General features: G+C 41.8%; 1 protein-coding gene across 4 annotated transcripts in view; it reads right to left on the bottom strand.

The window, feature by feature from the left end:
* The window catches only part of cntn3a.1 (contactin 3a, tandem duplicate 1), a 110,977-nt gene that overhangs the window by 21,210 nt on the left and 76,860 nt on the right, over positions 1–12,907 (bottom strand). For 2 of the 4 annotated variants that reach the window (XM_029719452.1, XM_029719451.1), the window contains exons 10-11: positions 11,879–12,035; positions 8,439–8,589 (exon numbers count right to left, since the gene is read on the bottom strand). In XM_029719452.1, coding sequence (XP_029575312.1) covers positions 8,439–8,589; positions 11,879–12,035 — 308 coding nt within the window. The remainder of the gene's footprint in view (positions 1–8,438; positions 8,590–11,878; positions 12,036–12,907) is intronic. The other 2 variants (XM_029719454.1, XM_029719453.1) reach the window with 1 other exon arrangement.

Raw genomic sequence — 12,907 nt, 5'->3', positions numbered from 1 at the left:
ACAGATCCAGACCTCAAGGGCTGCAGTTTCTGCTGGTTATATCACCCTTGCCATTGAATCATCAGTTTCAATAGATCTAATCAGTTGTGTGGACTCTGTCTAGTGGTCAGAACAGTGAGATGTTTTATTGATCAATGAAAAAAGAGAACCAGTGGTACTGCTGCTGTGGCTCAGACTGGAGCTGTGCACCCCTGCCCTTGACCATCAGGTACCATGACAACAGTCCATAGTTAAAGGTAGAGTCAGCCATACACCAAGTAAACAGCAATATCGGGCCTACTTACGCAATAACTATGAATGTGAATCGCAAGGCCAAACGTCTCTGCAGTTTTGGTCCAGCAGGTAACGCGTTGCGTGAAGCACACCCGTGCACATCTATTTTTTTGTGTGAGTGCAAGAGCTTGCAACGTGCTCATCTGCAATATCTGCAGTTCATCTTGCTGCTTGTGGCACTGTCATATCACTATGTTTAAAGCGTTTGAATAAACACTGGTGCCACAGATCTAAAGCCACACATCTGTTGGTCAGAGTGATATGTAATGAAAGGCTTATGAAGATGTAGTTTGTTATAAGCCAACTGAACTCATCTTAGGTAGCAACCATATTGATGATGAAAAAATCAACCAATAACCTAATGCAGAAGACAAATGATTGACAGAAATAAGTAAATGGTAAGGCTGATTATGTGTGATCTATAATGTGTAAATTGCAGAAGATTGCCTGTGCAAACACTAAATACACCGGATATTAAGTATATTCATGTGATCGGAAGTAAGTTGCTGAGGTGAATTAAGTGATGGATTCCGACCCAATCATCTGAACTAGGACTAGCGTTCATTTTCATATTCTGATAATACCTTCCGCTATTAATCAATACGTAAGATCCCTGCACATCCCTGCTCTAAGCAGCTCTCTCATCATCACAACTGCTCAAGAGGGTGTGATGAGACTCACCAATGACCTATGCACATTAAAAAGGCGTTCAAAGGAAATTAAGCTAAAAATTCTTAAAAAGACACAGCTCCCAAAATATATCCCTTAGCATACAGGATAGCTATCCTTTCCCAAACAATCAAATATGACCTGCTAAGCTCACCAGAATCAAATGGCATTAGTCAATTTCTATAACTAGGCCCCCGGGAGAGGGAAGCACCTCTTCTAACTTTATCAGAAGGCTTCCAATGAAATGGACCAGAATAAAGAGTTATGGATATGAGATTTCACTTGGAGAAGACTTGACATTATACTGCAAACTGCACAGTGCAGACTTCCTCCTTATCTTTCAAAGCGGAAGAGAATATAAAGATGCAGCCCATATTTAAGGAGAGTTTCCTCTCTATGAAATTACTTTTCTTTGCCCTCCTTTTCTTCAAGGGCACTACAGCAATTAAGGTACACGGGGACCGTTGCGAATTTCCTACAAAATCACAGTTTGGGATAAATAAATGTTTTTCTCTCTGTTACTGGATGGTGTTAAAGTTAAATCCTGGACATATTATTTATCACTACTAAACTCGCGTTTATTTTCTGCAAACTTAACATGTGTAAATATTTGTATGAACATAACAAAATTCAACCACTGAGACATAAACTGAACAAGTTCCACAGACATGTGACTTACAGAAATTGAATAATGTGTCCCTGAACAAACGGAGGGTGGGGGGCGGGGGGTCAAAATCAAAAGTAGCAGTCAGTATCTGGTGTGGCCACCAGCTGCATTAAGTACTGCAGTGCATCTCCTCCTCATGGACTGCACCAGATTTGCCAGTTCTTGCTGTGAGATGTTACCCCACTCTTCCACCAAGGTACCTGCAAGTTCCCGGACATTTCTGGGGGGAATGGCTGGTGGTATTGTCATGCTGGAGGGTCATGTCAGAATGAGCCTGCAGGAAGGGTACCACATCAGGGAGGAGGATGTCTTCCCTGTGACGCACAGCATTGAGATTGCCTGCAATGACAACCAGCTCAGTCCGATGATGCTGTGACACACCGCCCCAGACCATGACGGACCCTCCACCTCATTTCTTCGACGATAAACGCAAATCCAACCATCACCCGTGGTGAGACAAAACCGCGACTCGTCAATGAAGAGCACTTTTTGCCAGTCCTGTCTGGTCAAGCGACGATGGGTTTGTGCCCATAGGCAATGTTGTTGCCAGTGATGTCTGGTGAGGACCTGCCTTACAACAGGCCTACAAGCCCTCAGTCCAGCCTCTCTCAGCCTATTGCAGACAGTCTGAGCACTGATGGAGGGATTGTGCGTTCCTGGTGTAACTCGGGCAGTTGTTGTTGCCATCCTGTATCTGTCGCGCAGGTGTGATGTGCGGATGTACCGATCCTGTGCAGGTGTTGTTACATCAACTGTCTGTCCTGTCTCCCTGTAGCGCTGTCTTAGGCGTTTCACAGACATTGCAATTTATTGCCCTGGTCACATCTGCAGTCCTCATGCCTCCTTGCAGCATGCCTAAGGCACGTTCACGTAGATGAGCAGGGACCCTGGGCATCTTTCTTTTGGTGTTTTTCAGAGTCAGTAGAAAGGCCTCTTTAGTGTCCTAAGTTTTCATAACTGTGACCTTAATTGCCTACCGTCTGTAAGTTATTAGTGTCTTAACGACCGTTCCACAGGTGCATGTTCATTAATTGTTTATGGTTCATTGAACATGCATGGAAAACAGTGTTTAAACCAATTACAATGAAGATCTGTGAAGTTATTTGGATTTTTACGAATTATCTTTGAAAGACAAGGTCCTGAAAAAGGAACATTTCTTTTTTTGCTGAGTTTATATCCCCAATACAGACCCTGGCTTGGAGAGTTAGAGTGCAGTATGTATCAAAACTAATTCCAAAGATGTAAGCAGAAAGCAGTCATTCTCAGAACAAACCATGGGGAATTATTAGATTGACTTGGGGAAACATGTTGAAGTGGGTATCAACCAACTACGTACACAGCACCAGTCAAAAGTTTGGACACACCTACTCCCCAGGTACTGCTGGACATTCCATTCACCAGCTCCGGAGGTCTTCATCACTGGCCTTCTAGGCGTCACTGAACTGGATTGATCACCACCAACCCCGGACTGTCTTGTCTCATTATGCACACCTGGTTCCCATTCCCCATGATTAGTAGGTTATATATGTGCCCTCTGTTCCCCATTGTCCTTGTCAGTTATTGTCACCATGTCCGTTGGCCCTGTGAGTACCTGTGCTGTTGTACCGGCTTCCATGCTACGTGTTATTGTGCACTTGTTTTACGGGACTTGTCCTGTGTATTATTTAGAGGTTTACACCTCGCTCGTTAGTTTGCGTCGAGTAAATAAAAAACCCTATTACGTATTCCTGCACCTGTCTCCAATCATTAGACAACGTGATACCTTCCCCCCCCCTAAAAAAAAAAGTACTTTCTTTTTTTACTATTTTCTACATCCCAGCTGGGATGGTGTATCGCTGCAGAATGCTGTGGTAGCTGGTTAAGTGTGCCTTGAATTCTAAATAAATCACTGACAGTGTCACCAGCAAAGCACCCCCACACCATTCTCACCTCCTCCTCCATACATCACAGTGGTAACCACACATGCAGAGATCATCCGTTCACCTACTCTGCGTCTCACAAAGACACAGAGGTTGGAACCAAAAATCTCAAATTTGGACTCATCAGAACAAAGGACAGATTTCCACCAGCCTAATGTCCATTGCTTGTGTTTCTTGGCCCAAGCAAGCCTACTCTTCTTATTGGTGTCCTTTAGTAGTGTTTTTTTTGCAGCAATTCAACCATGAAGGCCTGATTCATCCAGTCTCCTCTTAACGGTTGATGTTGAGATGTGTCTGTTACTTGTACTCTGAAGCATTTATTTGGGCTGCAATCTGAGGTGCAGTTAACTCTAATGAACTTATCCCCTGCAGCAGAGGTAACTCTGGGTCTTCCTTTCCTGTGGCGGTCCTCATGAGAGCCAGTTTCATCATAGCGCTTGATGGTTTTTGCGACTGCACTTGAAGAAAATGTCAAAGTTCTTGACATTTTCTGGATTGACTTACCTTCATGTCTTAAAGTAATGATGGACTGTCATTTCTCTTTGTTATTTGAGCTGTTCTTAACCATAATATGGACTTGGTCATTTACCAAATATGGCTATCTTCGGTATACCTTGTCACAACACAACCGAGTAGCTCAAACGCATTAAGAAGGAAAGAAATCCCACAAATGAACTTTTAACAAGGCACACCTGTTAATTGAAATGCATTCCAGGTGACTACCTCATGATGCTGATTGAGAGAATGCCAAGAGTGTGCAAAGCTGTCATCAAGGCAAAGGGTGGCTACTTTGAAGAATCTCAAATATAAAATATATTTTAAGTTGTTAAACACTTTTTTGGTTACTGCATGATTCCATGTGTTATTTCGTAGTTTTGAAGTCTTCACTTTAATTCTACAATGTAGAAAATAATAAATATAAAGAAAAACCCTGGAATGAGTAGGTGTGTCCCAACTTTGACTGGCACTGTATACCCAGATGACTGAGAGGGGGGCGCTGTTTTGGAGCCTCTGCGCTGCCGTACTCCTCCACCATAGTAAAAAAATATTTTTGAAGCTATAGAAATGCATTTATTAATGTCTACATTCGTTTTTGCCAAGTATATTCTATTACATACACCTTAATGCATATTTTTAAATGAATTATGTGAACTGAACATACATTTTTTTATAAAAAAACACTATGTCCCTTAACGTAGAATTCTGTGAGAGTACTAATGTTACAGTCCCTACTACAACACATAAATACTTAAATATATCTAATTTTGTATTCAAACAATTAATTGAAATACTGTACAATTCCATTCATTCTTATGGAGGACTGCTCCTTCTGAGTACCACCAATATGGCGGAGGTGGCTTCAAAGCCTCTCATTGGCAAATACATACTGTAGCATCAGCCATCCAGGGTTTATATTCATAATAGGCTGAAACTAATGGAGATTCCACACTCCAGAGCACTATGTAGGACCTAGGCTATCAGCTACATGAAATAAATCAAATAATCAAATAATGTGAATACACAAAGCTCAAAAAGCATTGGAAAGAGAAAACCATTCATTGTCGTCTTTGTACAATACTGTTGTTGTGCTGATATGGGGGTAGGGTTTTCATCTCCTCATTGAGATACAAACATTACACTCTCTTCCTCAGTTTTAGAGACTCTAGGAACTTATTGTGGTCTGTTTGGTTAAGAGGCTTACAGATGGATCATCTTTTTTTTAAGCAACACCGTGTGCTGTTTAACATAACATAGAGGTCTAATTCCAATGGCAATTTTATAAAGGTATTTTGTGAGTTTTGTCCTTTCCGTTTGGTCAGCATTGAAATGAAATGACTTGTAAGCCATTACGGTTAACGTCATAGCCCCAGCATAAGTACACACGCAAATCCTGTTTAAGACGTGCCTGTGATGCGCAGTGCCAACGCTGCATGACTTGATGAAACAATCACAGCCCAAACCTGTTCTTGGTACATTTGCTCTCCTCTGGCCCAGAGCATCTACACATAATAATACCACAAAGATTAGAAAGAAGCATCAGTGTTATTAGGACAGTGAGATAGATTAGTAGTGTAGCACTCCTGCAATAACAGCGGTGCAGTCCTATCTAGATAAAGTGGAGAATAATCCTTAAGAGACAAACAGGGGGAATTGGTTTGTGAAAGATGCAGCCATAACCCTAGCCAACTACTTTTTCTATACACATCTCTACTCTTGGATATTTCCATGCTAAATCAATTATTTATTAGGTGTAGATGATTTGAGAAGATTAAAATTGCTCACACCAGGAATATATCTGTACAGAAATAAATACATATTGACCAGATTCATTTTTAGGAGCATTACTGAAGCGTTACCATAGCAAAATACGAGTGCAATTTTGACACACCTCACACTCAATCTTTGGAATGATATTACCGCTAGAAGCCAGTTCAAACAACAGCACCTCATTCTTGTTCCTGAGCGAGATGTATCAACCCAGCTATTTCTTCATAGTAGCCTGTCTCCACCTGGCACATCACCTCTGGTGCTTCCCAATAATGTTGGCAGAGGGAGGTGAGACTTCCAGGCCTGCGGAAGGATATCCAGGAGATGCAGCACAAAAGCTGCTGAGGCAGTTAAGACAATTAATCCCAGATCAAATAAGAAATGCAGACCCCTGCTGATTCTTCACATGCACCGGCAGATGTGCCCATGTAGTAATGTCTCCCGTTTGGCGTTCCTCTGTGAAAACGAAGACGCTATTGCAGGGAATGTGAAGATAATAATAACAATAGCAATAATTTGTGTAATTTCTATGGCGGTTTTGATAACAGAAAAAAAATGAATTGCCTAAAAAGCTAAATGTATGAGTACTGGCTACAACAATTAAAGCTATACAGTAGGTCAACCAGAGGTGAAGGTCATAGCGCAAGGTAACGTTGACGTTAGCCTTGTAAAAAATGGATTATGTGCTTTAGCCAAATCCTCAGTTATTTGTTGTCGTGCCATACCTTCTTTTCTTGGTATGACAACGAGCATGACAGATGAGCTGGCTACAGAACAAACTGATCTGCTACCAGGCTACATTGAAGTCAATCTATAGCAGACTTAGAGAATTATGTCTGGTGGATAGAATTATTTATTGACTGCTAGGGAGGTTAGATTGTTACTGTGTGATTCTTTTCAATGTTCTCTCATCTCATGCCGGAGGTCATGACCACATACGGCCCCTGGGGATTTGATTCCCAGATAAACCTCTTCTGACCATTCATCTCTCTTTCGCCTGTCCCTGTCGCTCTCTATTCTAATCGGTGTATCTGAATAAACAGTCAAATATGTAAGGTGAACAGTATTCCGTTCTCATCCCGGCGCGAACATAATTAGTGGTCATATTTCATATATTGTAGGAATTCTGCCCAAGGCCAATGTTGTACTTCCTGAGTTATGGTGTGTGCATGTGTGTGCATGTGTGAATCACAGGAGGTTGGTGGCACCTTAATTGGGGAGAACAGGCTTGTGGTAATGACTGGAGCGGAATCAGTGGAATGGTATCAAATACATCAAACACATGGTTTCCAGGTGTTTGATGCCATTCCATTAGCGCTGTTCCGGGACATTATTATGAGCCGTCCTCCCCTCAGCAGCCTCCTGTGGTGTGAATGAGTCCTCATATAAAACATTTTTTGGGCATGACCATGCTGGACCATGCCACATTTATAGCACCTATTAATGAAAAAGGCCAAAGATCAATAAAAACTAAGACATCACCACTACAGTGAATTTATAAATACATATGATTCAGATCATTTTTGCAAAATTCATACAACATTACTTTGACCAATTGGCACTGTGGTGTAGAGAAATAGAGCTTTTCCTGCCTTTTCCCTTGTTGCTCTACCTGTAGTGCCAGAGGTATTACACCCAGATCTACAGTAATGGAATTACGTTGTTATCCAGTTCCCCCAGTTCCATTATACCACAAAGGGGATGTCTAGCTAAAGTTGTAAGTCCACCGATGATTGATCGTTTCTTGAGATTTCATCCACTACCCTGGTGTCTCAATTCCTGGCTCATACATTCAGATTTAACAATCCTCTCACTTGACCAACCCAGTGGTAATGAGCTGATGGATCAGTGGATCGATTTGTCTGCCAAAGACTAGAATGTCCCAATTACCTTAAGTAAACACTTGAAAACAGTTCCACAAAAAGCCCAAGACAGCGTAGTAGAGTAGTGGAGGAGGGGAAACGGAAGAAGATGAGAAAATATATCAGTAATTCTACAGGACCCTAATCTCATGTTAAATCATCGAAAATAATTCAACATTGGTAACTGTGGCACCAAATGGCTTTGTACTTAGAAGTGTTTGTATGCATCCCTAAGAACTAATACGGCAGTGTTTCTCAACCTCCAGTCCGTGGGCCTGTGTCAATCTGTGGGATGTTGCTTGCTGGTCCCTGGTCCGAGATGGTTAACTGACACTAATTTAGTAACCGCTACATTGGTAGTTGTTTTGCAAGTGGTCCATCAAGGAGGAAAAATCAGAGCTTGCCCTGACACAAGATGAGGGACCATAGTTTACAACTAGGGAATCATTATTACAATGTATTTAATTTACCTGATACAAAGCATCCTGTAAAATAACAACAGTGTCAACATCTCCTTTACATATCACACCGCATTTCTCACAAAGTACGGGCATCAGACCTGGGTTCAAATAGTATTTTAAACCTTTCAAAACGTTAGCATGCTTGACTGATTCTGCTTAGCGCGATGGATCCAATGAAATAGTCCCACAATCACAAACAACACCCATCTGGCACTCCAGACAGGCTGAAGTAAAAGCTAAAAAGTATTTGTATTAAGTACAATTTGAATCCAGGTTTGTGAATGTCCCTTCTCAATCCTGTCCCAGCTTTCCACCATACCTGTGGCTCTCTCGGAGTGCTTCTTTCCCCTTCCTCCAGGAGATCATCCCATGTGGAGACATCTTAGGCCTGCACTCAATCAGCACGTCACCCCCCTGCCTGGCCAGGGTCTGAGGCTTCAGCATGTTCTGGGAGAAATCTGGGGCTACAGCTATGAGAGAGAGATGGAGAGAGAGATGGAGAGACAGATATCAATTGGCTAAAATAGAGGGATTGAAAGAAGAGAGAGAGAAATCAAGAGAGAGCATCCCTCAGAACATGTAGGTCACCATATCTATTAGGTAGGTCAGCTAACCACACGTCCTCCATAGACACCACACACGCACACACACACGCACACACACACACATGCACACACTTGGAGCGGGCGTCTTTAAAAATACATTCATTTAAGAAAGATGCTTCATAGTTTTAGAACGCCTTGCAGTTTTCCTTGCTGGGGCGTAATACATCAAGCATTCAGCCGTGGGGCTTTGACAAAAAAGAAAAGATGTAAAACGAGGGGAGGCTTTGTAGCCGCTCCTTTAGGCTTTAATTACTAACACTCCGACGTCTGGATCTGTTTTGTATGCATATCGACTCAGCAGAGCGCTCTTCAAAGCCAACACGCTGCCAAGCGACAATGACAGCGCTGAGAACCTGTGCAATGCGCCTTGCAATTATTTCCTGCCAGTGTTTAAGAAAAAAATATACCAAAAAATGTCACTTCCTCCCTTTAACCCTTTGCCTATACGAATAGGGCTAAACTGAAATGTTTCTTACAGAAGAAATATGAAAAGCATATGCATAAGCATGGTAGCAATTGAAAGGGAACAGTTTGGAGGTTATGGGAAAATTATTCGACCAAAGTTAAGAACACAACAGTTTACCTGACACAAGACTGAATCAAAACATTACACTGTTGATTTTATGTGAATTTAAAATGTACTGTACTTTTTGCCACATTTGTTAATAACGAAATCTGAAAATACTCTGGATACATTCAGTAACATGACAAGAATATCCCTGGAAAATGTGGGGTAGGTCCTCAATGTCTCATCTTTCAAAATACATAAAGTCCTCTTAATTTACAGCATTTCCCTCACTCAGTCAACAAAACATTTGCCCAATTAACGGGAAGGATGGGGGCAACTTATTGTCACGTGCGGTGCTCAAGTTCAGAACGTCTGTCAGTCAAAACACATAAAGCGCTGTGAAGCGGAGATCCTGAGCTCTGATGTCATTTATAGCATGTTAATGTACAGCCAATGTGTTTCGATTTAAGCGCTCATCAGTGCCAAAATCTGCTATTTTCAACCCGTATACGGGTAGAGTGTAAAGGGTTAATACCTACAGACCAACAGATATTGTCATTCAATTTGTCCAAGGTCTTTTAGCTTTCGGAATAATTATGCTCTCATTCTCTACACCACCATGACATTAGTTGCTCTAACTCTGAGGAACAAGTCATTTCGCTCTCATGCCTTAAAATAGGGGTTCTGAAACTTCTTCAGCCTGGGATCCAAATGAGAAATTCAGTCTTTGCCTGGGACCCAAGCTCATGAAAACATGCCCCCTTTTGGGGTCTCTAAACAAAATTTGGTTGGGGGGCCCCCGTCTTGATGGCAGAGAGAATAAAAAATAAAATAAAAAATGTCCTACAATTCTGCACATTTTGCTATGTGGTGGAGAGAAATCTTTGCCATTTTAAAGCTAATTTCCTGCAATTCTACACATTTTGCCATGACTCATGCCATGTTAATATGATATCTTAGTGACATTGACTAACAGGCACGTGCCCTGCGTGCCTGGTTGGTATTCGGCCATGATTACTACAAGATTACATAGCTGGCTAGACTAATTTACCAGTCTAAAAATTGTTAGCTGACATGGCTAATTGAGTGACAGTCAGTGACTGACATAACAAGAGAAAAACTGCTAAAGTACAACATTTCTTAATTGCACCTTGTGTTTTCTATTATTCTAACTATCAACAAACAGTAAGCTGAGATCCAAAAACTCAGACATGTCCGCAAGCCACTTTGGGTCGAGACCCATATTTAAGAAAGGCTGCCTTAAAAGTCTTGGGGCTTGATTCAACCCATAACGCGGAAGATCTGAGTTGTAGCGCGATTGACATTTAAAGGCAATGTTACCGCGTTTGCGGAGACTGCATCCACGGTAAACGCTGCATATGTTGGCTTAATCGGAAATTACCTTTAAGGCCTAGATTCAGTCAGTTACAGCTCTAACCTGCTATAACCAACAACTGTATAGCAGTTCCATTGTTTTTGTTTAGACAAAGTCAGAGGTGTATAGTAATGGCGTTGGAGCTGTCGAATTGCTGAGCGGCTGCTCTTGTCGTTGTTGTCATGAAACCACACCAGTCCTTAAATCACACCCGTGTTAGATGTTCAGAACGAGAAAGTGTAGGCTACATAGAAGTAATGACACTCAAAATGAAAAGCATTAAACAAAATAATAAGGATTTACAGTATATCAGCCTAATCGAGGTATAGATTACAACACACATTCCAGTGTTCGAACTTGTAAACAAGGCTGCATGTGATTATTACGAATGCGACTCGGCGCATCCTGCCAATGATCACGATAGGTATAACACCGGGAGCCGCTTGCTAATTTGACAGCTCCAACGCAGTTACACCTCCGACATCACCTAAATAAAAACAATGAAACTTCTATGCAATTGTTGGTTATCGCAGGTTAAGGCAGAACTGGTTGAATCCAGCCCTAAATGTCAACCACACTACAACACAGATCCTCCACGTTACGGATTGAATCGACCCTGTGGTTTCCTCCAGGATTTAGACTATGGGAGGATACATGTTGTTGGATTCGACATTTTGAACATTGAGATATTAAATAAATGATAGGAAAGAAGCATAGAATCAAATGAGAAAGAGACTGGGCCTCTGTAGAACGACAGATAGCTGTGGAATGCGTTGGAATGTGTTGGGGGACGGGAGCAGAGCAACGGTTGAGATAGGGGAGACAGATGGACATCTGTGGACTAGGGGAAGGAGGGGTTGAGGTCAGGAGGTGAGGTCAGTTCCCCTTAAGGGAGTAATCAGGGTTCAGTATCTAGTTACCTTCTTCCTGTTGAACCATAAGATTTAAGGATTGGAGAGAGAAGGAGGAGTGTCCTAAAGTGGGATGTATATAACTGCGATGGTGAGAAATGTTTTGCTGTCTGAATACAGCTGTACAGAACCTTTGGGAAGAATTACAGTTGGTTAAAGCTTCTCTAGTGTCCGTGAGTTATTTACTCTGAAAAATAAGAACCTAACAATGTATAGCGTGCAGTATGGCCTTAAGTGGCTTCAACACAATTAAATTGCAAACCTTGCTAGTGACCATAGCTACTGAAGAGAGCTAGTTATGCAGCTGAATGACGATGACAATGACAACAATGATGATGATAATGGCATGCTGAATCTTACCTATAACTTGGAGTTCAGTGTTGGTGAAGACCCGGCCATGTTTATTCTCAGCAACACACTGGTACATCCCAATATCGGCCAGCTTCAAGCTGCTGATGGTCAGGACTCCGTTGTTCACTTGCACCCTGTCCTGAAAAAGAGACACCTGGTTTTCCATCTGAAAGTCAGAGAGAGAGCTATTGTACTCATAGTATGACAGGATGCCTTCAACAGGTTCAAACTAATGAGAGACAAACAATGTAGGGCAGGATACTAACAGACAGCTTGGACACCCATGTATACCACACAAGACATGCCACCAAAGGTCTCTTCACAATCTACAAGTCAAGAACAGACTATGGGAGGCACACAGTACTACGTAGAGTCATGACTACACGGAACTCTATTTCACATCAGATAACTGATGCAAGCAGTAGAATCAGAATAAAAAAAACAGATAGAAATACACCTTATGGAACAGCGTGATGAGACACACACACAGGTACAGACACACACACACACGCACACAACCGCTAGCACACGCACTCTAAACACATATACTGTACACATGGAGTTTGTATTGTAGATAGGTGATAGTAGAGTAATGGCCTGAGGGCACACACGTAATGTGTTGTGAAAAAATTTATGAAATGTAATATAATATTTTACATTGTATATAACTGCCTTAATGTTGCTGGACAGCAGGAAGAGCAGCTGCTGCTGGGGTTCCTTAATAAATTGTCATGCCCTGGCCATAGAGAGGGTTTTTGTTCTCTATTTTGGTTAGGCCAGGGTGTGACTAGGGTGGGCATTCTATGTGCCCTTTTCTATGTTTTGTGTATTTCTTTGTTTTGGCCGGGTATGGTTCTCAATCAGGGATAGCTGTCTATCGTTGTCTCTGATTGGGAACCATACTTAGGTAGCCTTTTCCCACAGGGTTTTTGTGGGTAGTTAATTTCTGTTTAGTGTTTTGCACCTTACGGAACTGTTTCGGTTCTTCTCTTTGTTAATTTTGTTTTAGTGTTCAGTTTATTAAAGAAAGCGTGAATA

Source organism: Salmo trutta, chromosome 28, assembly GCF_901001165.1.
Source record: "Salmo trutta chromosome 28, fSalTru1.1, whole genome shotgun sequence".
NCBI classification, from domain to species: domain Eukaryota; kingdom Metazoa; phylum Chordata; class Actinopteri; order Salmoniformes; family Salmonidae; genus Salmo; species Salmo trutta.
This window is presented reverse-complemented; position numbering and strand designations above follow the sequence as displayed.